General features: G+C 45.0%; 2 protein-coding genes across 4 annotated transcripts; both read left to right on the top strand.

The window, feature by feature from the left end:
* Positions 1 to 1,341: 1,341 nt before the first annotated feature.
* mecp2 (methyl CpG binding protein 2) lies at positions 1,342 to 11,328 on the top strand. 2 transcript variants are annotated; one of them, XM_074681753.1, is made up of 6 exons: positions 1,342 to 1,455; positions 3,585 to 3,762; positions 3,878 to 4,089; positions 4,169 to 4,362; positions 4,451 to 4,587; positions 5,478 to 11,328. In XM_074681753.1, exons 1-6 carry the CDS (start codon positions 1,424 to 1,426, stop codon positions 7,947 to 7,949), a joined length of 3,225 nt encoding a protein of 1,074 aa, XP_074537854.1. In that variant the 5' UTR covers positions 1,342 to 1,423; the 3' UTR covers positions 7,950 to 11,328. The 2 variants fall into 2 exon arrangements, with proteins under 2 accessions (XP_074537854.1, XP_074537852.1); XM_074681751.1 differs by having other exon boundaries at positions 3,875 to 4,089.
* Positions 11,329 to 12,592: 1,264 nt separating this feature from the next.
* Positions 12,593 to 19,390, top strand: LOC141799688 (uncharacterized). 2 transcript variants are annotated; one of them, XM_074682001.1, is made up of 10 exons: positions 12,593 to 12,844; positions 13,335 to 13,508; positions 14,515 to 14,672; positions 14,755 to 14,953; positions 15,089 to 15,185; positions 15,290 to 15,461; positions 15,816 to 15,859; positions 15,949 to 16,105; positions 16,191 to 16,342; positions 19,312 to 19,390. In XM_074682001.1, the coding sequence occupies exons 1-10, from the start codon at positions 12,609 to 12,611 to the stop codon at positions 19,348 to 19,350; spliced, it is 1,428 nt and encodes a 475-aa protein (XP_074538102.1). In that variant the 5' UTR covers positions 12,593 to 12,608; the 3' UTR covers positions 19,351 to 19,390. The 2 variants fall into 2 exon arrangements, with proteins under 2 accessions (XP_074538102.1, XP_074538101.1); XM_074682000.1 differs by having other exon boundaries at positions 19,301 to 19,386.
* The last annotated feature ends 6,526 nt before the right edge of the window (positions 19,391 to 25,916 follow it).

The raw sequence follows: 25,916 nt of genomic DNA, 5'->3' as shown, positions 1-25,916 counted from the left end.
TGCAGACAGAAATATCTCTGTGACTCTGTGGTTTACTGAGCGGTACCTGAACATATCAGTGTGGGTGTCTTCTTTTCCCTGTGATGTCACAGACTGGTGCTGTGCACCTGGAGGATCATCTCTATGTGACAAGTGACACCTGCAGTAGACCCACCTGAAAACACCTGGAAACACCTGGAAACACATGTGCCTGCAGCAGACATGGAGCTTTGTGATGTCACAGAAAGCTTGAAAGCTTGAAAGCTTGATGTTCTCTCTAAGCTCTACAGCCCAGCAGAACACACTGAGGGGACATCCTGTGACCTGAGGACACCTGAGAACACCTGAGGAGCCTGTAGGAGGTATTTCGCTGGGTAAAAGAAGGTGTGGGTCAACTCTGGATGAAAATTTTCATCCAGAGAAGAAAATCTGTTGGGTGATCTTCAAAAACTCATGATGGATTAATCCTGTGATGCCTTCTGAAGGAAATAAAACTTAATTTATATTTTTATCAAATGGAAAAAGGCTGTGAAAGCTGCACCGTTAAACTGTTTTATTCTATTATTCAACGACTGTTATCGGGGTGTAGAAACAATCATGGTAGGGGCGCAGGTGGCCTAGCTGTCTAAGTCGCGCCCAATGAGGTTTCCTACGTGTCATTTCCCTTTTTCATTCATTTCCCAGCTCTATCCACTGTCCTGTCCTCTCGAGTCAAAGGCATTAAAAACCCTTCCCCAAAAACGTAAAAATAAAATAAAATATAAAATGATAATTTTTATAATGGTTAATGTATTTTGAGTTTAAGATTTAAATATTAATCCTACTGTGTGTCTTAATTTAATCTACATAATCTACATTAAATAGACATTATAATGTACGCTGTGTGAAGAGTTCAGCGGGGTCAGAGGTCAGTGTCCTGCCAGACAACATGTGAAACCAACTTCAAATTAATTAGATCATAAAAAAAAGTGTGCTTGTGTGTGTCCAAGTCTCATTTCTGTTATATGTGATCATTTTCCTTCATTGTGTTTTTGTGTGCTCTGAGTTTTATATGTTTGGTTGTTGTTTTTTGCTGTTGACTGTAATTTAAGGGGGTGTTTTGTTTCAATCAGTTTCTTTAAAACATGTGTGTGATAGTTGTTTGTTGTATTTGTATTTTAAATGTTTTATAATCTGATATCCGTCTTGAAGTTGTGTTATAACTTCTTACCAACGCTTTTTAAGGTGAGGAAGTGTTCTGTAGTTAACGGTTTGTCCTGAACGTCACAGCTGAGTTCACATCTCGCGGGACTACGCCGCCCTGCGCCGCGGTGTTGACCTCACTGTGGCGCAGATCTCGCGGTGTTTGTGGCTAACGGCGGATGGAGCTGTAGATGGAGGGGGCGGGTCGCAGCAGAGATGTTTGGAGCTTTTTTTTAATATAAAATTATTTATTTAAATAAAAATGGCCGCCGTGGAGAGCGGAGAGGAGAGACTGTAAGTGTTTGGTTTTTATATTTTATCCTCCTTAAAGAGCTGCCGCCGCCGCCGCCTCCGACCAACAACAACCGTTTACTGTCGAGTGTTTTATTGAAGTCAAAGTGCGTTGGTTTTTACCCCGGCCTGTCTCCGCGGAGCGGGGTTAGCGGGAATACGTCACCAACTTACTGCTGTGTGTGTACTTTAGCTGCTGGAGCCGGAGCGGGCTTTAGGCACAGCTTAGCCCGCTTTCCGCGCCCTGCCGGCCCGCTCAGACCTCCACACAGCTCCCGGGAAGTCACTCCGGTGTGTCCGCCTCAGAGCCCTCAGCCCCGGGCACCAGAGCTGTGTCCGCCCGCCTCCGTCACACAGGCTGCTAGCTCACAGGCTGCTAGCTATTAGCAAACACTACGAGTGTGTGTTTGTCTGAGGAGGATGAAGCTGAGTGTGTGTTCTGGTGCTCAGTAACCTGGTTAACCCCCCCTGCACACACACACGCACATACACACATACACACACACACAACCCGTTACATGGCCCACAGCCCCAACGCCCCCTAAAAGCTAGCTGGATTAGCAGGCAGCTGCCTTAGAGCCGCTGAGCCAGGCAGCAGCGAGCAGGACTCGAACCTGTGACTGTGTGTAGGTGTGCAGGATGCTGTGTCAGAGTGGGAGCAGCTCAGGTCCCATACCTGTGTCATCACCTCCACCTGCAGCTTCGTCACTCACACACAAACACACACACAGGTCTTAACCTTATGAGGCATTGTGACATCACAGAGCAGTGTGCAGGTGCCTGACTGTTATTAACACCTGTGTGTGATCTGTGCGTTCAGGTAAAGGTGAGAGGTCAGCAGGTTTCAGAGTCTTCAGACTGACACCAGGTCACATTACTGATTTATTTATTATAATTATAATTATTATAACTATTATTATTACAAATGATAATAATTATTTGATAGATAACAGCTCCTGAGCGCTCTCTATCTGTGTGTGTGTGTGTGTGTGTGTGTGTATTGATGTGTATTGAGATTGATATCCTAGCCGTAGATGATCAGTTTCACTCAGGGGACGTATAAATATTAAATTCATTTCTCTTTGTCACATTAATGCTAAAAACTGCGCTGTGTATTCTGCATTTCCTGAAGTTTAAATAATTCCAACCAATCAGAATAAACCTTAGAAACACACTCTTTCTGTTTGTTATTTAATAACAATAAAAACTTTTACAATCACTTCAATATTAATTTTTAAAGATATAACTGATAACTCAATACTGCCAGAACATTTTAATGTAAAATCACAGTTTTCTTCGCTTAGTACTTGATGTTTCTTTTATAAATAATCAACTAATACTTTTAGCTCCAAACTCATTGTAAACTCTAAATGTGAGCTCTGGATCTGGATCTGGACCTGTAAATAATATAAAGAGGACTGATTGGATCCTGAAGTGATGCTCTGGGCAAACCTCCCAGAATAAAACAGGACACTACTCGCTGAACCAGTTAGAAGTCAGAACAGGTGTTAAAGAGTTTTCAGGAATTGAGTTTGTGAATGAAAACGTGGAGCAGAGAGACAGGCAGGATCAGCTGTCAGTGTGGTAGTAGACATCACTTCCTGTTTACAGCCAGCTGCTGAAGCTGAAAAACTGTTTCCTGAGATGATTGAAGTGTGAAATTTAACCACATCACTGATCCTTCGACAGGAAGTCTAACCTGGTGATTGCTTTCATCCAAATCAACTGAAACCTTCAGAGAAAACTCATCAGTCCTGATCCTTCAGGTCTTTAGACTCTCCTCATGTGGCCCTCCTGATGGTGTGTTCAGGGACACCAGGGAACTCTTATTTTGGATTACGTGGTCTATCTCAAGCAGTGAGTCAGTCCCCATAAAGCTCCATGTTAAATTCAACTGCAGTTCCCTGAATGTCCACTGGAGTCTGACTCCATCAGTGAGTCAGTCCCCATAGAGCTTCATGTTAAAAATAGATACTTTCAAATCTGACCAATTACTGTCGATTCAGAGACTTTAAAAAATGTTCCTCAGGAGATGTTTGGCCAAAAATGTGACCCATGAAACTTTCTGGAGCTGTTGATGATGTCATCAGTTATGTGACATTAACAGGAGTGATGTCATCCCTTGTCCTCAGGGAAGAGGGTCAAGAGGGAGAGGAAGGACCTGTTGACCCTCCCAGTAGAGAAAGAGACAGGTCCCACAGTAAGACCAAAAAAGGTCGCAGAGAGCGTCGCCATGCCGAGGCCGAATCTACAGCCGCGCCCCAACCAGCTACACGCCAGCCACAACTGGAGGCCAAGCCACAGACGCAGGTAAGACAGGTGTTTTCAACAGTATGAATCCAGTTCCAGGTGGACTGGGTTTTGTGCCCTCTCAAACCAACAAGCTTATTGTATAAAGATGGATCCTGTTGTGTCCTCCCAGCAGGAGTCAGAGCCACAGGCAGGGCCCTCAGAGGAGGGGGGGTCTGAGTCAGTGGCTGGCAGTGAGTCAGCAGGTTCTCCCAGGCAGCGGCGCTCCATCATCCGGGACCGTGGGCCGCTGTATGACGACCCATCACTGCCTGAAGGCTGGACCCGCAAACTTAAACAGAGGAAGTCCGGACGCTCTGCGGGGAAATTTGATGTTTACCTGATCAAGTAAGCTGTGCCAGCGCTGAGTCTGAGTCTGAGTCTGGTTTTTATCAGTTAATTCTTATTCAATCATTTTGTCTTCCAGCTCGGAGGGAAAGGCTTTCCGATCCAAGGTGGAGCTCATAGCCTACTTCCAGAAGGTTGGTGACACGACTACTGACCCCAATGACTTTGATTTCACTGTCACTGGACGTGGAAGCCCTTCCCGTCGCGAGAAACGTCCACCGAAAAAACCAAAGGTGGTAAAACCATCAGGTCGAGGCCGTGGGCGGCCCAAAGGTACTCGGGTTCTTACGCAGAGTCTTCACCTGAAGTTCTACAACGAAAGCCTGTGAACGTGAACTCTTGTGTTTCTTGTGTTTTTCAGGCAGTGGGAAGATGCGACAGGCCACAGAGGGCGTGGCCATGAAACGCGTGGTGGAGAAATCTCCGGGCAAACTGCTGGTCAAGATGCCCTTTGGCAAGGCAGAGCCCTCCACAGGCTCCACCTCTTCTGCCTCAAAGGTACCATCAGTTTGTCATCCCATCCCCCGTCCTGTGAGGGTCAGTTCACACCACAGGTAGAGTCAGGTAAAAAGGTTCAGGAGAAACCTTTACAGAACCGTAACAAGAAAGTTATCGGTCTCCTCGTAGTCAGCTAATTCAGATGAGGATCCCGCAGTAGTGCCAAGGCCAGACCGGAGTGGTTCAGTCTCTATGCTGTGCATCCATCACATGTGGTGACTAGGGCTGGGTATTAACCGAAAAATTTTGGAGACCTGTACCAATACTGATACCTCCACTTTGGTTCTGGTTCCTCAATGATGCTTTTTTAGACACCAATTTAGTGTTATCAATTCTAAAAGGAAGACAATTACATTGTGCCTTTCACTAAAAATCTTTACTTTTCCCACCCCAGGCAGTTTTCTCATACTAGAAAATAAACAACAAACAATTCCCTGCGCAAAAGAACGGTAGCATACAAGTTATAGTCACCTGCTCTGACTGCAGCAGCGAGGGACTTGACTGTATTTTGGATAGGCGAGGGGCTCAGCACCCATTGAATGTTGAAAAGCAGTGGGTGCCTGAAATTATCTCATGCTTTTACGTCAGAGTCTCCAAACTTAACAAAAGTTTCTGGGTTCGTTGCTCAGTTTGTCACTACTTGCTTTCTTGAAAAGAAGTTGCCAAAGGGGTCTGAAAAGTCACTAAATATAGCCACGAAGTTGCTAAGTAGGCAACACTGACCTGCATGCCGCAACCACGTGAAGCTTTACAGCCAATCACTAGTACTATTACAAGATCTTGATCACCCGATTAACCTTCCAAAACTTGGCACCAGTACCCAGCCTTAGTGGTGACATCATTCAGTGCCAGCTGTAACTCACTGTGTTGCTGTGGTTGCTCCTCTGCAGGTGGTACCACCCGCCGCTGTGCCCAAGTCTCGTCCCGGCAGGAAGAGGAAGTCAGAACAGGAACTTCCAGTGCCACCACAGACTGCCCCCAAGAAACGAGGCAGGAAACCAACCTCGACCTCAGCAGCGTCAGCGGTTGCCACAGCGTCAACTTCCTCAGCATCAGCCTCTGGTAGCTCAACAGCTGGAAGCTACGCCGCAGCGGCCATTTTAGCTGCAGAGGCCAAACGGAGAGCCGCCAAGGAGTCTTCCACCAAACCTGTCGTCCAGGAAACAGCCCTGCCAATCAAAAAACGCAAAACAAGAGAGACCGTAGAGGAAAGAGAGAGCGTCCAGACTCCCACCGCTTCAACGACTGAGACTGAGAGAATGGTTGCCGCAGAGGGGGAAGGCGAAAAAGGGGAGGGAGTTCCTACCTCAGAGACTAAGCCCGCCCCCTCTGAGCAGAGCCAGTCCCAGTCCACGGCCTCAGATGAAGGCAAATCACATGGACACAAGACACATAAAGGGAGGAAGCACAAGGAGAAAACAGCATCGGGAGAGGGGGACAGAGGGGAGGAGGGGGACGAAGATGTGGGTGATCAGGGGGGAGACGGGGGAGGAGGACGGAGTAGCAGCAGCAGCAGTAGCATTAGTCCATCAAAGAGACACAAAAGGAAGGACAGACCGCCTCACAAACACCACCATCATCATCACCACCACCACCACCACCACCATCATCACCGCCACCAATCCTCCTCTGCGTCAGAGGATCAGCCTCCTCCAGCCTCTGGACCCCCAGAACCCCCCAACCAGTCCAAGCCTGAAGCCGAGTCTCAGGCACTGCCTCAGCTCAGCCCGCAGCCCTCCCAGCAGAGTCCTCCAAGACCACAGTCCAAGTCCGTGACTCATTCCCCTCCCGAACCCCGACGACATGCTCCCTCTCAACCTCGCCTCCTTCCCCAACCCCGTACCCCCCAGCATCCTCAGAACCAGTCCCCCCCTCAGCCCCAAGCCCAGCCTCGGTACCCTGCACCCCAGCCCTCTCCCACCAGGCATGACCCTCCCCAGTCAAGGCCCCAAATACCCCTGTCCCAGACCCAAGGTCAGACCCAGGCATCCTCCCAAAAAGCCCAGTCAAAGCCGGCCCACTCCTCAGCTCAGCACCAGACCCAGACCCAGGCTCTGCATGCTCCATCTCACCCACACCCTCCTCAGTCCACATCAGTCCTCCAGGCTCATCCACCTCAAACACGACATCCACATCTACAATCCCAGTTCCCTACAGCACCCCAAACCCAGACGCAGCACAGGCATCCATCCCAACCCCAACCCCAGCTCAAACAGTCTCAGCTGGAGACCCGGCAGTCTCTTCAGCCTCAATCCCAGTCCAGAACCCAAATTCAGACTCAACCCCAAGCCAGGACTCTACTTCAGACCCAACTTCAGTCAAGGACCCAACTTCAGGCTCAACCCCAAGCCAGGGCACAACAGCAAACTCAACCCCAGTCCAGGACCCCAGCCCAACTTCAGACCCAGCTCCAAGCCAGGACCCAAATTCAGACTCAACCCCAGTCGAGGACCCCAGCCCAGTTACAGCCTCAACTTCAGTCCAGGACCCAACAAGGGACTCAACTGCAGGCCAGGACCCAACAGCAGACTCACCATCAGGCCAGGAGCCAACAACAGACTCAATCCCAGGCCAGGACCCAACAGCAGACCCAATCTCTAGCCAGAATCCCAGTCCAACTTCCGCCTCAAATGCAGTCCAGAACCCCTGCCCAAACCCAGCCTGAAACCCAGTCCAGAACCTCTACCCAGCCTCAACCTCACCTACAATCCAGGCATCAAGTGCAGCCCCATCCGCAGGCAAGACACCTTCCACAACACCAACCCCAGGCTCAATATAGACCCCAGCTCAGACAGTCCTCCTCCCAGCCGAGACCATCACAGTCCCAAGCCCAGTCCCAAGCACAGCAACCCTTTCAGCGGATTCAGAATCAGCCACGTCCCCAATCCCAGCACGCCCCTCACCTTACCAGGCCCAATGTGCAGCACATTTCATCCCACCGCCCCTCACCCAGCCTAACCAGGACCAACTTGGTCCCTCTTTTGCAGAACCAGAGTGAGCAGCCCCAAGATCTGAGCACGACGCGGTCTGGCCGAGGGAGTCTGCTGCCAAATCGAGAGTCCACCGTGGAAGGAGCCAGGGCCCAGGGGAGAGGGGATCTGGTAGCGTCAGAGAGCAGAGAGGTTGTAGGGGGTGAAAGGGGGTCCAACAGCACCCCTAGGTCCATGCCTCCTGGATCCTCAGGAGGGTCTGGGGTTGGTCTGGTTCCGGGGGCAGAGGGTAGGGCTAGGCTCCGGGCAGAGCCGGAGGCAGCAGGTGAGGGAAGGGAGCTCAGAGACATTGTCCCCCAGTCTGCTGTCCCCTGTCCCAGCCGAGAGGAGACAGTCGAGTCACGGACTGTGGTCAGCGAACGAGTCAGCTGATCGGTCGGGCCAGCGAACAGGCGGACTGTTGGACTGAGTCAGAACCAGGTGAAGGAGAATCGGACTGTGTTGAGGTTCTGTGGTTTTACACTGTTTTCAGATGGAGGTGAAGGTACACAAAGCTGGTCGGACTGTTGCAGCTTCTGGTCTCATCCTGTCTGAAGACTTTATAAAGTCCTGGATCTGAGAACCTACATGAGACTGAGGGACCGCTGGAGACGAGCCTGGACGGTGTCTTTTTCTAGGAAAAACAAACAAAAAGGAAAACGATAAACAAGTGTGTGTGTGTAAATATAATCAAAAGGCAGCTGTTGTGTCCCGCTAGTCTCCGTAGGGAGGGGGGGAGTAGTTTGGAACTAAAACCAACGCTTAACAACACATTACTCTGAACGAAACGTTGCTTCCGGAATATAACCTCCTTTTTTATTTGTATTTTGATAGTTTATTGTTCTGTCTCTGTTACAGCTTTAAACTCTGATATTATTGACTGACAGTCCCTTATTATTGTCGTGCTGCTGACTGACGGTCCCTTATTTAATGTCCTGCTCTTACAGACGGTTTCACTCGCTGATAGCCCCTAACGGAAAGCCTCGTCGGAGATGTGAGGCGGCGGTTTGCACCTTAAACTGGTTTCTTAGAAATCTCACTTTGTTTTTCGTTTCCATGAAGCCCTGATCCATCAGGTCCGTTATGTTTCCACCCTCTTCCACACTGCCCCCTAGAGGTAGCTAGTCTGATGCAGGAGTTCCTGGCTCTGCACGGACCTCATTCTGAGTTTTAACCCACTCTTTTGGAGTGTTTGAGCGTCTGGAGGAGTTCTTGATAAGACTCTGAACAGACGAGGTAAACCTGGAGACCTGCTCGATCGTTTGTCAGATGCAGAGAAATGTTCTTCCACGGTAGGGATTCTTCCACTCCGGCCTTCATCGAGTCTGTTTCTGTCCTTTTTCTGTTTCCAAAGGAAGCGCTTTGAATACCAACCAAACCCACCTTACCGTAGCTTTATTTTGGTTTCTAGTCCAAATGAATGAGTGGGAATGGAGTCATTTTTACCGTGTCTTCGTGTTGAATGTCTGGAACAGTTTGCACTCCAGTTTGTACAATCAACCGCCTGCATGTCGCTCAGACGCCCTGTAGGCCTTCAACCGGGGCGGCGTGTACGCAGAGCACCACCTCCGCGGGCTCACTGTCAGCCATGTTAGCCACAGGAGTAACGACGCAGAGCAGAACCCTGATGGAGGTCCGGTTCAGCTTCAGGTGGAGTCACGTGCTGGAGACAAAAAACACAAAACTGAACCCGACGTCGAGTCTGGGGATTCAGATCTGAGAGCGTGAAGAGAACCAGGACAGAGAGAGACAAACAGAACGCAGCGCCTACGGCTTATAGATACAGATACTCTACATACAGAGAGGAGAGGAACCCTTCAGACCACACGGGTCCCCTGATCCCAAAACACCCCCCCCCTGGGGAGTATACTGAATCAGTGCCTTTACAGATGGCCCCGACACGTCCTCACAGGCTCAGACAGGAAGTCATGTCATGAAGGGAGACACGTACTGGGCCCCTGAAGGCCCAGAAGCTAGTTTTCATATAAATGAATGATATAGAGCTAGCTACGGTTATGAGAGGACAGCCTCTAGTGGACACTCAGAGAACTGCAGCTTTTGGGACTTTATTTTAATCTTGATATGATATTATTAGATTAGTTTGGATGGCTCCACCTAGTGGCAGAAACACTGCAGCACACCCAAAGCTGAACAGATGGAGCCTGACAACCTCATCAACATTAGCTCACCGTTAAATCAAAGGCCTGGGATTGGCTTTTTCTACAACAAATGCCCCCTGGGTGATGAAGTTTACTTCTCAAAGCTTTTTTTTATTTAAGAGGAGCTGATACATTTAAAACTTTTATTTCACAAGTAACTCTGAAAACAGAAAGGAAACCATTACAACAGCTCCTCTGTTGGATCCTCTGATAGTGCCTTTTTAATGCCTGTTAGCTTCTGTGTAAACTACTCAGTTAGCCTCACTGTTAGCTTCTCTGTTAGCTTCTCTGTTAGCTTCTAAGGTCAGCCCCTTTGGGCGCTCCATGGTTATCTCCTCACTTAGCTCCCAGGTTGGTCTCTTTGTGAACTCCTCTGTTTGCCTCTTTATGTTCTTCTCTGTTAGCCCCTCTTTCAGCTCCTTTGTTAGCCACTCTGTTAGCCACTCTGTTAGCCCCCGGGCTTTTAGCCCCTCTGTTAGCTCCTTTGTAAGTTTTCAGTTAGCCCCTCTATTAGCTTCTCAGTTAGTCTCTCAGTTGTCTGCCCAAATGTTAGCTCTGCTGTTAGCTCCTCACTTAACTCCTCGGTTAGCCTGTCTTTCAGCCTCTAAACCCCTGAACTTTAAACAACTCAAGAATATGAACCCTTAGCTTTGAATAGGACTGAACGATATGAACAAAATTTCATATCTTGATACTGATACGATGCGGTCTGACTATTGGTTCAGTAAAAACTGAGAATTTTTCAGAAAAAAATTGAAAACATAATACAAAGGATGTGGAAAGTCCAGTTTTATTTACTTTAGCTCATTGTTACTCATTAAAATTAACAATAATTGACCACTATTGAGGAAAAACTATATTGCTGATATTGTTGATTTTTTGAATGTTTAAATCTAGATACAGATGACGTGACAATATATCTTTCAGCCTTAGTCTGAATCCCCAGACTCAAAACCCCTGGACTCAGACTCTTAGATCCTGAACCCTCAGACTTGGACTGTTGGACCTCTCGTGGTCAAACCCTCAGAGCGTCTCTCGTTGGCTCCAGCACGTCAGCGCGTCGTCGGTTTAACGAGTTTTGAACCTTTCAGCAGAAATAATCGTGAATGTGTCAATGCTGGATATAATAAATGTGCCTCGTTCTTCTTACTCCTCCCACCTGGTGTGATGTCATACAGGTGACATAGTTTGACTCCACCTGAGGCCGAGGCGTCCTCTCTGCGTACATGGCGCCCCGTCTGCCGCCCGCTCTGCTGGGAGCAGCTAACCTGTTAGCATGCTGCTGCTGCGTGGTGCAGCTGCAGAATCAAACGTCCCTCTGTGAGTCCACAGACCGCCCCGCACAAACACAGTAACCAGCCACCATTTTGCATGTTCCAGAGTTTAGTGCCTATAATATTGTGCGTCTTGCCAGAAGCCACCATGTCAGCCAAGCCATGTTGTGTTTCTAGACTTAGTAGTGATGTGTGTGGTGACTTCATAGTTGCTAATATCGAGGATGAATATTCTGCTTCTCTGGTTGGATCAGTCAAATCTCAATACACTGTCGCTGTAGACTCGACTAGTTTTTACCTGTTTTCTTATTTTCATTTCTAACTAAAAGCGTTTGTTGTCCCCTGATCTGCTGTCTGCGTCTGACTGTCTCACACACACACATACACACATATCAACTGAAACATAAAAAGTCTTTGTCTCTGAGAGGAACACAAACCCTCTGAGCATGTGCGGTAGAGTTCTTTATCCTGCAGCAGGTACACAGGCTGTAACTCTTTAAGGTAAATAAATCGATAGATAAACAAATAAATAAATAAATCCTTAGTTCTGGATCCAGGTAAACCTCATAATCCAAACTCACACATTCGCTGAGTGCGGCTGCAGAGAAGGGATAATAACACTCTGAGAGTTTAGAGAGGTCAAGGTTACCATGAGTCTGCGATCATCAAACCAGAGAGAGTCCAAATCCCTCAGATCTTCTTCTCATGAACTCAGAAACCACAACATGAGTTCAAACAGTGTGAGAATGTGTGTGTGTGTCTCAGGAGTGTGTGTAGAGACTGGTGTATGAGTGGTGCAGTATATAATGCGGTCCAGCAGGGGGAGATTCCAGAGGAGAGGAGGCTGTTAGGTGAGTGCAGGTGTGGTTTTAGCCCTGGTCCTGGTCCTGAAAGTGGAACATCTAAACTTCATGAGTCTGTCATAGTCCAGATCAGTCTGTACTGAAACTTAAGGTTCAAAATCACTATATCATGCACCCAGACTGCATATCCCAGGATGCACTGCTGCCGTCGGCTGTCTGCAGGACCAGAGAAATAAGTCAGGATGCTGTTGTGAATTAATTCATGTTTGCAGAGATTTAGATTCATAAATGATCTGTCTATTTAACTCAAGCTTTATCAAACCTGAATCCATCACACTCTGTGTTTCTGAGTACGTGAGATCAGGTCCAGGTGTCCCAGGTGTCTCGGGTCAAAGGTTTCTTTAGCTTCTCTCAAACTGTTGGCAGATTGAAAACTATCACTAAAGGTGTGTATCACCTGCTGGACCAGAGTGTGATGCATCGGGTTATAGTCTACTGGATCAACCTTGATATTTAATCATATTAAAAAAATAAAATAAAATGAAAGGAAATATATAAATTAATAATAATGATAAAAGATAATAATAATAATAATAATTAAAAAAATAAAATAAATAATAATAATAATAATAATGATAATAATAATAATAATAATAATAATAATAATAATAATAATAATAATAATAAAAGGAAATCGATCATTAAAAAATGAATAAATAAGGGATTTAAAAATCTGTGACCCCTGACCTCCCCGTGACCTCTGACCGACTGCGAATCCTGCCCCATGATTGGCTGAGCCCGCAACCCCGCAAACAGATGAACATGTCCGCTCAGGTGTGTGCGGTGCTGCTGCTCGGACTCTGCTTCGGTTCCGGTTCGGACTCTGAGCGCGGGAAGATGGAGCTGCGGCGCGTGCGGAGCCTCGCTGCTCAGCCAAGGTTCGGAGAGTGCTGGGCGCGAGCTCTGGACCACCTGGACTCGGGCTGCAGGGATTTGACGTCAGAGAGCCAGAGCCGGATAGCGCTGGGCTTCACGCTGTGTCACCTGAGCAGGTGAGAAACTGACAGAGCAGCTCTCAGGATCTCAATGGATTTATTTAAATCACCAGCAAAGAGCGTCATGACTGCTGTCACACCTGAACAGGTAACACACACCTACACCTAAGGCATCACTGAGGAGAGCTCTGAGTGTTGTTATGAACAGGTATGTGGCTGAGCTGAACAGGTGAACAGGTGTGCAAGGCTGTTATTGGTGGTTTGATACTTGGGGGACCAGGTGATGAGTGAACTCAGAGCTCAGGTAAAGGTGTCTCTGTGTGACGCTGTGAGTGGTGACAGGTACAGGTGGCTCTGGAGAACACCTGCAGGGTCCAGGTCCACTGAGCTGGTTTAAAGGCTCAGTGATTGAACAGCGCCCCCTGGCTGTAGAGACTGAACATTAATCAGTTTCACCCCCTCAGTGACGAGTAACTTTTTACCTGACACCTTAAGTATAAGAACCTGAGATCAAACTTCTCTCCGTATCTGTTTCTCTGTCTCTCAGCTCAGGTAGGGATGTCCCATCATGCCCTGAGGGGTCAGAGGTCAGCAGGTGTACAGGTGCAATGGACTCGGTGGCCTTCAACACCTTCACAGAGTTCTTCACTCACACACACTCCATGTGTCACTTCCTGCAGTCTGAGGCCTGGCAGAGCCGAGCAGAGAGCACCATGTACAGGTAACACACCTGAGCAGGTAACACACACCTGAGCAGGTAACACAATGTACAGGTAACACATGAGCAGGTAATACACACCTGAGCAGGTAACATACCTGAGCAGATATCACACACTTGTATAGGTAACACACAACTACAGGGGTAGAAACACACCTGAACAGGTAACACACACCATGTGCAGGAAACACACACCATATACAGGTTACATACCTAAGCAGGTAACACACACCTGTAGAGGTAACACACACAAACATCTGTAGAGGTAACACACACACACACACACACACACGCACACACACGCACACACACGCACACACACACCTGTAGAGATAACACACATCTAAGTAGGTAACACACCTGTAGAGGTAACACACACACACACACCTGTAGAGGTAACACACACCTAAGTAGGTAACACACTTGTAGAGGTAACACACACACACACACACCTGTAGAGGTAACACACACCTAAGTAGGTAACACACTTGTAGAGGTAACACACACACACACACACACACACACACACACACACACACACACCTGTAGAGGTAACACACACCTAAGTAGGTAACACACCTGTAGAGGTAACACACACCATTTACAGGTAACACACACCTGTAGCGGTGACACACGCACTTGTAGAAGTAACACACACCATGTACAGGAAACATACATGAGCAGGAATCACACACCTGTAAAGGTAACACAGGACATGTGCAGGTTATACTCACCTGGATAGTGAGTTTATATTGCACAGGTGTTTTTTTGTGTGTTCAGGTGTTTCATAGCATCTTTAGGTCTTTTCGGGTTTGTTCAGGTGTGTACAGGTATGTTTGGTGTGCACAGGTCTGTTTAGGTAATTTCAGATATTTTCAGGTGTGTACAGGTTTGTTCAGGTGTGTAGAGGTATGCTCAGGTGAGTGCAGGTATGTTTAGGTGTGTACAGGTGTGTTCAGGTATGTACAGGTGTATCATCAGGCTCAGGTAAAGTTATTCCTCCTCACAGGTTAACGGAGAGCTCAGCAGGTGTGGTGGAGCAGCTCCAGTCCACGCAGCAGATGGCTGAGGACCTGATTGAAGCCCAGAGCGCGGCCTTACAGGCGCAGCAGGAGATCCTGAACAACGGAGAGGAGCTGAGGGTCACGCTGAGGGACTCCACCCAGGGTGAAATACTCCACTCACCTGTCTGCTCACCTGTCTGCCTCACTGTCTGTTTCACCTGTACAGCTCACCTGTCTGTGTGCAGGTCTGCGGGCCGTGTTCTCTGAGCTCAGCAGTGTCTCAAGGGAGCAGCAGGTGGCGCTGTCCGAGCTCTTTAACAGAGTTAGCTTCCTGCAGAGCTTCCTGATGATGGAGGCTCACAGTCTGAGCTCCTGCTGCTACAACGCTGCTGCTCTCTGCGCCTCCTTCCTCATCACCTCCACACAGCGCTCCTCCAGAGCCAGGTGACTCCTCCCACCTCCTCCCACAGACAGGTGACGTCTCTCTGTCTAAGCTCAGAGATTTTATAATTTAATAAATAGTGTGTGTGTGTGTGTGTGTGTGTGTGTGTGTGTGTGTGTGTGTGTGTGTGTGTACAGGTTGTTCCTGCTGAGTTTGGTGTGTTTGAACTTCTACCTGGAGAGGAAGATCTACCTGTCCGTTATAAACTCTGATCATCCTGAACACACACACATGGTGAGTTTGGCTAACATGCTAATGCTAACATCCTGCACAGAGTGGTTAATGTGTGTGTGTGTTTGTGTGTGTTTGTGTGTGCTTGTGTATGCTTGTGTGTGCAGGAGTTGGTCAGTGTGTATGTGAGCATGTGCAGGAGGGTCATGGTGTGTGTTGCAGTGTGTGTTCTGCTGTGTGTGTGTGTCCGGTACAGGGACCCGGTGCAGCAGAGTCTGCAGGTCCTGCAGCAGCTCAGGGAGACCCAGAGGAGCCTGCAGGAGGCGCTGCAGCACGCAGGTGAGTCCACACAGACAGACAGGTGAGTCCACACAGACAGACAGGTGAGTCCACACTGACAGACAGGTGACCTAAATGTTGTAGTGGAAATATTGAGTCCCTGAACTTCTTATGACCTCACCTGTCTGTCCATCTGACTGCTTACCTGTCTGTCTGTCAGTCTGTCTGTCTGTCCCCTTACCTGTCTGTCTGCCTGTCTACTTATCTGTCTGTCTGTCTGTTTACCTGTCTCACCTATGTCTCTTTACCTGTCTGTCTGTCTGTCCCCTCACCTGTCTGTCTGTCTGCCTGCTTACCTGTCTGTCTGTCTGTCTGCCTGCTTACCTGTCTGTCCTCTCACCTGTCTGTCTGCAGAGGCCCTTGGTGAGGATCAGAGGAGGAGTCAGTCTGAAGTGAAGGTGAGGCCTGAAGCATCATGTTGTCACTGTTCTCGATCACTTCCTGTGATGTCACATCCTCTGACCAATCAAATCCTCCGACCCTCCAGAGGAGGTCAGACAGCAGGAGAAGAAAAGAGGAGACGCTGAGGAGGAAGGAGCAGATAAAAAGACCAGAAGAAGAAGAAGAGGAGGAGGAGGAGGAGGAGAAGACTCTGGTGTGTCTGACCACAGACAGCTCAGACCTGTCTCACCTCTCCATCACTGGTCAGTACCTGTCTCACCTCTGTGTATCACTCCTCCTGTGTCTACCTGTCTCACCTGTGTCTCTACACCTGTCTCACCTGTGCAGGTTGGTGTGAGGACAGTCTCCTCAGCAGCACGCTGAACGGCTCAGCAGCTGATTCCACGCTGCGGCTGAATATTACCCATAATGCCTTAGTGACTTCTGTGAGTCGTCGTGGCTCTCCAGAGGTGTACAGCGTGCTGGTGGAGGACAGACAGGTGAGTGTGTCAACAGAAGTAACAGAGAGATCCTGGGTCTTCCGCGTCATCTTCCTCAGCTCAAAATGAGGTCGCCACAAAAACTGCTCCCCCTGGTGGCTGGCTGCAGTATAGGTTAAAAATTCATCTCCCCAGTCATTCCAGATGAGCTGTGGTCAAACTTAAAAAAAATAATCCACCTCGTAGAAATGTTTCTCACGTCCAATTGTGACAGTGTCACTAAAAACGTTTGATTAAATAAGGGAAGTGTTGTTGTGAATGAAATGAATGTAAGTGCCATTGATGAAATCAAAAGAAGTTTTCAGTATAATGAAAACAAATCCCTGTTAGAAAAAAAAATGTAAGATAGGACGGGGTTCCTGTTTGTTTCCTGATTTGGTTTATGGTCAAAAAAGAAAAGAAAAGAAAGGACGAATTTATAAAAGGAGGACGTGGTGTCAGGGAAGGGGCGTACACAGACCGACGGTTTGGTGGATTTAAGTTGTTCCAAGGGTGGTGAGAACGTTTGATTTTTGCATTTTTTCCTGGTATACCAGTGTTTTTCTGTTGATCGATCACGTTTTTGGGGGTTTTGGTTTTTTTTTTCCAGTGTGGATTACTTTCGGGGCTTAAGAAGATTCACTATGGCTTTCGTTGGGAAAGTGGACCCACAAACTGTGTGAAAGACATTTTAAAAGGACTCGAAAAGGACAAGCGGGATAATTTTCGTTAGAAAGGAATTTTTGCTTTCATTTAGAGAGGGAAAAGACTGTTTGGGGCTCTGTTTGAGAAAATATTTAAGTTTGAGTTTCATGCGCAGGAGAGGCGTTCTTTGATTTTGATTAAAGGATAAACTTTTGTTTGATTTAAACACCGTCTCGTGAGAGTTCATTGATTTCATTTGTTTAACCTCTATTGTTTGATCTGCTTAAATACACTTTTTTGAGTAAATTTATCAGTTTCCTAAAAGTTACCCCCTTGAGTGTTTTAACGCTGACTCGTTAAGGGTTGGGTCGTTACACAATTTGTGTTACTTTCAAGTTCTCTTTTTTTCTGGAAAGTTTTGTTTTCATTAGTCATAAGAGGTTAAAAATAGGGTTTTATGTCACGTTTAACTATGATTGATAGCTGACGTTCTTCTATCGTTTTTTCGGGAATGGTAAAATCATAGACTATACATAGAGTGGACAGCGTGGCTCTGGCATTTCCCATTGTACAGTTTTGAAGCCAAAATTCCTCCGTCACAGGCGCAGCCATTGGGAGCAGTTGTGCAGCCAGAGTCTGTGCAGTAGAGACCAGGGTTCCCGCGGATCCTTGAAAAGTCTTAATAGGCATTGAATTCATAACTCTAAAAATATGGCCTGAATTGGCATTAAAAAGTCTTAAATCCAAATTTCAAAAGTCTTAAAAATTTGAACACATTGGTTAGATTTATGTTAGTTTGAAGTAAAAAAATATTAAGTAACATTTATCTATTTTTCTAAATAATTTCCTGATTTACTCTCGTGGCAACATTGCGTATTCACAATAGCGGAACTAACAAAACGGTGATGTGGTTGCACCAGGAACTTTTAAAACAGACGCATGTCTTGGTTCTACCTCAGGTGCCTGGAGAGAGAAAAAAATGAGGAAAAATTGGCAAAAAAAATCCAAAACTGGCTTAGGGAAATTGATTATGGCAGCAAAATTGAAAATTAAATTTGAAATTAAATTTCAAAAACCATGTAAAAATTTCAAAAATGGTTGTGACGGTGGCCAAAAGAGATGAATGGGGGCAAAATAGGCATAAAGTTGTAAAAAATGGGTTAAAAAAAGGTAAAAAGTGATATTGTATGTAAAATAAACATTGGGTTAAAATTGCCTCTAACCCAGGTAATTCATGTGGTGTTTTTGTTTGTTAGTTTTGTTTGTTTCAATTGTGGTTCGTTGTTGACTTGTTTTTAAATTTGATTTCCAACATCATTAAAAAAGTCTTAAAAAGTCTTAAATTTAACCGTAGGAACCCTGAGAGACAATGAGGGATTCTGGGAGAATCTGAGTGGAGCTGGGTGACAAAAATAATAATTATTTTTTTCTTTCAAGAGTCTGATCACTTCCTGACTCTACCTCCCAACATATTTTACAATCCTCGAAAAAAAATCACAAGAACAGCAGCTGTCAATCATCGTTAAACGTGACATAAAGCCTCGTTTTTAACCTCTTATAACAATGAAAACTAAACTTTTCAGAAAAAAGAGGACCTAAACACAAGGCAGCCAAATGATATCTTTAAATCACCACAACAATCAGACGTGAGAAACATTTCTACCAGGTGTATTAATTGTTTAAAGTTTGACCACAGCCCATCTGGAATGACTGGGGCAGTGGATTTTTTGACCTATACTGCAGCCAGCCACCAGGGGGAGCAGTTTTTGTGGTGACCTCACTTTGAGCCTAGCAAGATGACCATTTTTTTACAGTCTATTGGTAAAATATACATATTTTTGTCACCCTGCTCCACATGGGGGCGCCTGTGACGGGGGTGTTTTGGCTTGAAAACCGCCTCATGGTAAAAACGTGGTCAGACCCGTCTCTGAGTGGACCGTGTGCAGCATCAGCATGAAGTAAAGTTTATTCTGCATCTTTTAACCAATCAGAAACAAACAGGAAGCTGTGAGGTCATCGCCCTCTTCAGACGTAGAAACAAGCAGAAATGTTCTACATGCTAAAGCTAATGCTAATTCTAGCTGAGTGATTGATATCTTTAGCTCTGTTAGTTTAGTTAGCTGTGATAGCTTTCTAGCTCCATTAGCTGTTAGCTACATGACGTCACGTTCTCTTAACAAAACATTCTGTCGGATTTAAAGGGACATACCGTAAAATCTGCCAAAGGTTACCTTAGGTCACTGTTGCAAAATGTAACACAAAAAACTGATCTCTGCTCTGTCTGTGTTCTCCATCATCATCATCATCCCCTTCCTCTTCCTACTGATTGGTCAGCCTCGTTACAGCCTGAGGAGCCGGAGGTCAGAGACTCGTTGATCCTCTGACGACTTCATGGGAATTCTTTAACCTCGTATTTTCTAAACGTCAATAAAAGTGTTTTAAATATTTGGCTGAGTCGATCCTTTCAGAGGAAAACTTCTCACACACGCACACACACACACACACACACACACACACACACACTGCCTGATCAGACAGGAAGAGGTCAGATATTTTAAAAGATGACTCTTGAATGTCTGAAAGTTTAGGTCAGGATCTGGGTGCTGTCGCCCTCTGCTGGCTGCAGACCGACCCTGCAGGTTCACGGGGAGTCATGAGGAGGCAGAGATGTGGAGCAGAGACGGAGGAAAATAAAAACACTGCTGGAATTTCTCTCCACAGTTTTCCTTTCGCTTCAGATTTCAGCTGCTCGGAAAAAAGGGAGACAAAATGAAAAACAGACCACAGCGAGAGGGAGGCTGGGAGAGGAGGAGGAGGAGGGAGGGAGGTGGGGGGAGAGGGGATCAGATGTCTGAGGAGGAGGAGGAGGAGCTGTGGGGTCCGTCTGCAGCTCAGATTTTTACACAAAAGCTCAGAGAGAGAGACGACCGAGTGACCGAGTGTTTGAACAGAGGGAGAGAAAGAGAAAGGAAGGAGAGGAGGACGAACTGAAGGAGGACGAGGAGCAGGAGGAGCAGGAGGAGCAGGAGTCAGAGAGGAGCTCAGAGTTGAAGGAGCTGAGCGTCGGGAGCTGAGTCGGCACATTCTGGATTTCTGCTTCTCCAGGAGGAAAAGTTTCAGACTCTGGATCTGTGTGTGTATGTGAGTGTGTGTGAGTGTGTGTGTGTGTGTGTGTGAGCAGCCTGCAGACCGTCTGACTGGACTCTGGATCAGTGTTTGCTGGCGGTTCGGTCTCTGGATCATGTGAGCTGGACTCTGCTCAGCGAGCCGGGATGGAGGGATGGGTGAGGGGGGGAGGATGGAGGGGGGAGGACTCAGACTGGACCAGGGTAAAGTTTGACCTGTTGATGAACTCCACAAACAGGAAGTGATCCAAACCTTCACAATAAAAGACTCAGAGAAAACATGGCGATGAAGTGAGACGGGCCCAGCTTGACCTTTGACCTCTGACCCAGGGCGTGTTCAGGTGACGTACCTGTGCAGGTACCAGGATGAACCGACCTCGCAGCTCTGTGCTCGGCCTCCCCCCTCCTCCCCTGTGTCCCCCTCCTCCCCCCTCCTTCTCCAGTCAGTTTGGCACCTTGAGGTTCTCCTACCACCTGAGCACGCCGCCCACGCCACCACCACACCGCAACGCCCCCTGCAGGACAGGTGAGTGACCTGCACCCTGTGTGTGTGTATATGTGTGTTGATTTTGGCGCCCCCCTGTGGATGAACTTGTGCTTCCCCCTTTTTGAGAATCTGTTCTGTTCATGGATAATTTCACCTGAAGCATTACACACTTTCCACACACACACTTTACACACACTCCATCTCTGAGCTGATATTCAGGAACGTTTGATTGACAGCTGTATCAGCCAATCAGAAGCCACAGTTTGGACGAGGAGTTTCCTGGTCATTATTGAACAAGTGTTTAATTATTTTCACGTCACAGAGTAGGAGCCAAAAGATTCAAACATCATCTCAGTTTGACTCCGCCCCTTCACCTGGGGTTAGACACACCTCACAGGCTGTGTCTCAAAACGATAAGCTGCAGTCTCCTCTCTCCTCTCTCACTCGAGGCATCGGGAGTACTGCTTGAGCCGCCATATTGAGTGGCGTTCGAAAGCTTAAATTCTGTTCAGAGGGGAGAGAAGACCCAAGATTTTGCTTCGTTGAAGTCTCTCCATGCTTCAGCAGCTCAGACTTCTCTGAAATCACATCAGCGGAGTATAATTAGCGCTAAAAGACGAAGCTGTGAAGAGTTACTGAGGATCATTCTAAAACAGGTCAAAAAGTTGGGATTTAAAAAGTGTTTGATGTGAGTTTGGAGAACAAACTACTGAACACAACTGTCTTCAAATCAATAGCAAAGTCATTTTTGCTTTTTTTTTCTAATTTTGACAAAATTTTTGAAATCAAACAAAAATTGAAATTTAGAGTTTTTTGAACTTTTTGCATTTTTTATTTGGAAAAATTTTAACTTTTGAAAACGTTTTGCAAATTTTTTGATGTGAAAAAATTGAAATTTACACTTTGTGTAATTTCAAAACTTTTGGAGATTTTTAAAATTTTTAGTGAAAGCTAATTTATTAAATTTAATTTGAAAAATGTTTTGCAAAATTTTTAACATTGGAAAAAAAACCAAAATTCTAGTTTGCGTAATTTCAAAATTTTAGACATTTTTTAAATGTTAAATTGAAGCAAATTTATCAAATTTAATTAAAAAAAATGTTTTGCAAAAATTTTTACATTGTAACAAAAAAGAAATTCTCACTTTGTGTAATTTGTACATTTTTTGCCTTTTTTTCAAATTTTCATTCTAAAAAAAATATTACATTTCTATTTTCTTTTAAATGTTTTGAAAAAAAATTAACATTATGAGAAAAAAATGATATTCACACATTTTTTATAATTTTCAAAATTTTGGACATTTTTTTTTAAATTTCAGTCCAAGCAAATTTATTAAATGAATTTAAATTAAATGATTTTTTTCAAAACATTTTTATGCAAATCTTTTGAATATTGGATTTTTAAAATATTTTTTCTGCCTATTTTTTTCTACTTTCAAATTTTTTGAAATACTCACAAATTTATTGAAAAATTAAACTAAAACATCAAATGTACTTTTATTTACATTAAAAAAACGTACTGTTCAGAAAAGCTTTTCCATATATTTTAACTATGTTTAGAATTTGATAATAATTGTCTCTTTCATGAAGATAAAGTAGATTTTGTGACTCTGCAGTGACTTTTATTCACATTAGCTGAGGCGAAATGGCTCCTATGAAAATTAAGGTTGCAAGCCCCTGCTCTAAATAAAGTAGCTAAATAAATAAGCTAATGATGACGCATTTTACCGGCAAATTACCCTGTTTATTCTGTTAGGACTTTGAGACCATGGACTGTAGAATAAACAGACGTAAAGATTAGCTTCTTGAATGGCTGTCTATGTGGTTTCTGCTGTTTCTGCACGGCCCCTAGTGGTCACTTAGAAAACTGCAGTTTGAAACACTTCAGCTCAGGCTTCTTATTTAAAGATCTGAGGTTTCTGATTGGATAACACGACCTCCAATCAGAAAACAGTGGATTTTTTTAAGGCCTGATCTCTGATTCGAGCGTCTTCAGTCTGAAACTGTGAAACGAGGAAATCACTGTGTGTGAGTGTGTGTGTGTGTGTGAGTGTGTGTGTGGAGTTGTCATGTGAGAGCAAGACAGGAAACCACAGACAACGTGGCAGAGACCCTGACACACACACACACACAGACACACACAGACACACACTCGCACTCAGAGAGGGGGTTTCTTGTGTTCAGCGTGAATCAGACAGAAACAGTCGAGTCAGGATCAGATCAGCTTTCATCACCTCACATGTCAGGGATTTTATTTTGAAAGGGTGTCTGGATTTCACATTTATGAGAAGAGTGTGTGTGTGTGTGTGTGAGAGACTCTGATAACAGCTGATTGGTTATGCACTTTTCTTTATGACAAACAACACACACACACTCAAACACACACACACACACACACACACACACACACACACACACACACACACACACACACTCACACACACACACACACACACTTACAGTAAGATAAGAATGAAGAGCTGTGGTTATAAATAGATGATGGAGCTAAATGACCTCCAGCTGACACACACACATACACACACACAGCTGACCCAGTGCGTGTGTGTAGTGGGTGTGTGTTCTGTTCAGAGTTTCTTCAGTGGTTTATAAAAGCTGAACCCTGAACCCATCAGTGGTTTAATACAAACACACCCAGCAGTTTAAAAGGAAGCAGAATGGCTGATGAAGAATAAATCAAACGCACCCTTGGGCATCTGAGCCGACACACACACTAACCCCACCCGGCTCTGTCTGCCTCACAGGAGGGAAAACAAACACACACATCTGAGGAGAGCAGAAACAAACACACCCTTTTATCATCTGACAGGGGAGGAGATAAAGCTACAGGCTGACCTCTGACCTCTAACACACACACACACACACACTCACACACACACACACACACAGCTCCCCTCCCCCTGCAGGAGCAGAGAGCGACCCAGTGACCCGGGGAGAGACGGACTCGCTTGTCCATCCCTCTGGAACATTAAATCAGTGTGTGTGTGTGTGTGTGTGTGTGTGTGTGTGTGTGTGTCCTTGAAAAGTCTTAGTTCAGCTGTTGTTGAGGATGTTAGAGCACTCCTCACCGTCTGTGTTAAATAGCTCTTAGGAGACAAAACAAACTATAGATGGATGGTTAAAGAGAGATCAGTCCGCAGCAGAGAGTAAAAGAGAGGAGCGAGGAGCAGTGAAAGAAAAAAAATTAAAAAAAGACATCTCATAAACTAAAGAAAACACACACTACACACACACACACACACACACACACACACACACACACACACACACACACACACACACACACACACACACTGTTGGTATTTCATGATGCTATGGTATTAGTGACCTGAAAGGTTTAGGTCTCTGAGTGTGAAAAAGACCCCATTATCTCACTGTCCAATATCTAGCTTTATGTTTACCTACTGTCCAATATCTCACTGTCCAATATCTAGCTTTATGTTTACCTACTGTCCAATATCTCACTGTCCAATTTCTCAATGTCCAATATCTCACAAACATTTTCTCACTGTCAAATATGTTGCTTAATATCAACTCACTCTCCAATATCTCAATAAACATAATCTTACTGTCCAATATCTCCCAGTCAAATATCTCACTTTACATTATCTCACTGTTCACTATCTCACAGTCCTATGTCCAACTGTCCATATTCTAACTGTTGAATATCTAAGTGTCCAATATCTCAATGTCCAATATTTAGCCTTACATTTACTCACTATCAAATATATCACAAACATTATCTCACTGTCAAATATCTCGATTATAATCTTACTGTCCAATATCTCAAAAACATTATCTCACTGTCAAATATCTTGCTTAACATCAATTCACTGTCCAATGTCTTGATAAACATAATCTCACTGTCCAATATCTCACTGTCCAATATCTAGCCTAACATTAACTCACTGTCCAATATCTCACAAACATTATCTCACTGTCCAACATCTCACTGTCCAATATCTCACTATATATGATCTCACTGTCAAATATCTCACTGTCCACAATCTCACAGTCCTATGTCCAACTGTCCATAATCTAACTGTTGAATATCTCAATGTCCAATATCTTACTGTCCAATATCTCAATGTTCAACATCTTACTTTACGTTATTTTACTGTCCAATTGCTCACTGTCCAATATCTCACTGTCCAATATCTAGCCTTTCATTAAGTCACTGTCAAATATCTCACAAACATTATCTCACTGTCAAATATCTCGCTTTACATCAACTCACTGTCCAATATCTAACTGTCCAATGTCCAACTGTCCATCATCTAACTGTTGAATATCTCAGTGTCCAATATCTTACTGTCCAATATCTCAATGTTCAATATCTTACTTTACGTTATTTTACTGTCCAATATCTCACTGTCCAATATCTAGCCTTACATAAACTCACTGTCCAATATCTCACAAACATTATCTCACTGTCCAACATCTCACTGTCCAATATCTCACTGTCCAATATCTCACTATACATGATCTCAGTTTACATTATCTCACTGTCCAATAAATCACTGTCCAATGTCTAGCCTTACATAAACTCACTGTCAAATATCTCGCTTTACATCAACTCACTGTCCAATATCTCGATTAAACATAATCTCACAGTCAAATATCTCACAGTCAAATATCTCACTGTCAAATATCTCACAAACATGATCTCACTGTCCAACATCTCACTGTCCAATAAATCACTGTCCAATGTCCAACTGTCCATAATCTAACTGTTGAATTTCTCAGTGTCCAATATCTAACTGTCCAGTATCTTGCTTTACATTTTGTCAGTGTTTAATTGTTTGCTACACATTTTCTCACTATCTCACTATATTCCTTCACACTTTTTCACTGTCTAATATCTTGCAGTCGAATATCTCACTGCCTACTTTCTTACTGTACATTATCGTTGTCTTATATCCTGCCTTACATTGTATCACTGTTCAATATCTTGCTTTACAATATCTCACTATCTCGCTCTATTGCTTTACATTTTGTCACTATCATCTATCTCGCTATACATTATCTCATAGTCCAATATTTTCCTACACATTTTTTCACTGTCCATTACCTTTCTTTATATGATCTTAATCTCAAGTATCTTGCTATAAAATATCTCACTGCCTACTGCCTCAGTATACATTTTGTTTACTTGACATTATCTTGCTTTCTATACGTTATGTCGCTTTACATACTCGTTTTATACATTATCTATACTATCTTGCTACACCTAATTTCCCTGAAAAGTATCTCACTGCACATTATCTGAAAGTGTTTGAACGTATGTCACTTTACATAATCACACTGTTCATTATATCACT

Source organism: Halichoeres trimaculatus, unplaced genomic scaffold, assembly GCF_033239565.1.
Source record: "Halichoeres trimaculatus isolate MK-OKI-2021-1 unplaced genomic scaffold, fHalTri1.1 fHalTri1_scaffold_11, whole genome shotgun sequence".
Taxonomy (NCBI): domain Eukaryota; kingdom Metazoa; phylum Chordata; class Actinopteri; order Labriformes; family Labridae; genus Halichoeres; species Halichoeres trimaculatus.
The sequence above is the reverse complement of the archived record's forward strand: the minus strand, read 5'-3'. Positions and strand labels throughout refer to the sequence as shown.

Coding starts and splice junctions, on each gene's coding strand:
- LOC141799688 (XM_074682000.1), top strand. CDS start 12,609: ATGAACATGTCCGCTCAGGTGTGTGCGGTGCTGCTGCTCGGACTCTGC. Junction 15,186..15,289: donor ATCCTGAACACACACACATG/GTGAGTTTGGCT, acceptor TTGTGTGTGCAG/GAGTTGGTCAGTGTGTATGT. Junction 15,462..15,815: donor GGAGGCGCTGCAGCACGCAG/GTGAGTCCACAC, acceptor GTCTGTCTGCAG/AGGCCCTTGGTGAGGATCAG.
- mecp2 (XM_074681751.1), top strand. CDS start 1,424: ATGGCCGCCGTGGAGAGCGGAGAGGAGAGACT. Junction 4,363..4,450: donor AGGCCGTGGGCGGCCCAAAG/GTACTCGGGTTC, acceptor TGTGTTTTTCAG/GCAGTGGGAAGATGCGACAG. Junction 4,588..5,477: donor CCACCTCTTCTGCCTCAAAG/GTACCATCAGTT, acceptor GCTCCTCTGCAG/GTGGTACCACCCGCCGCTGT.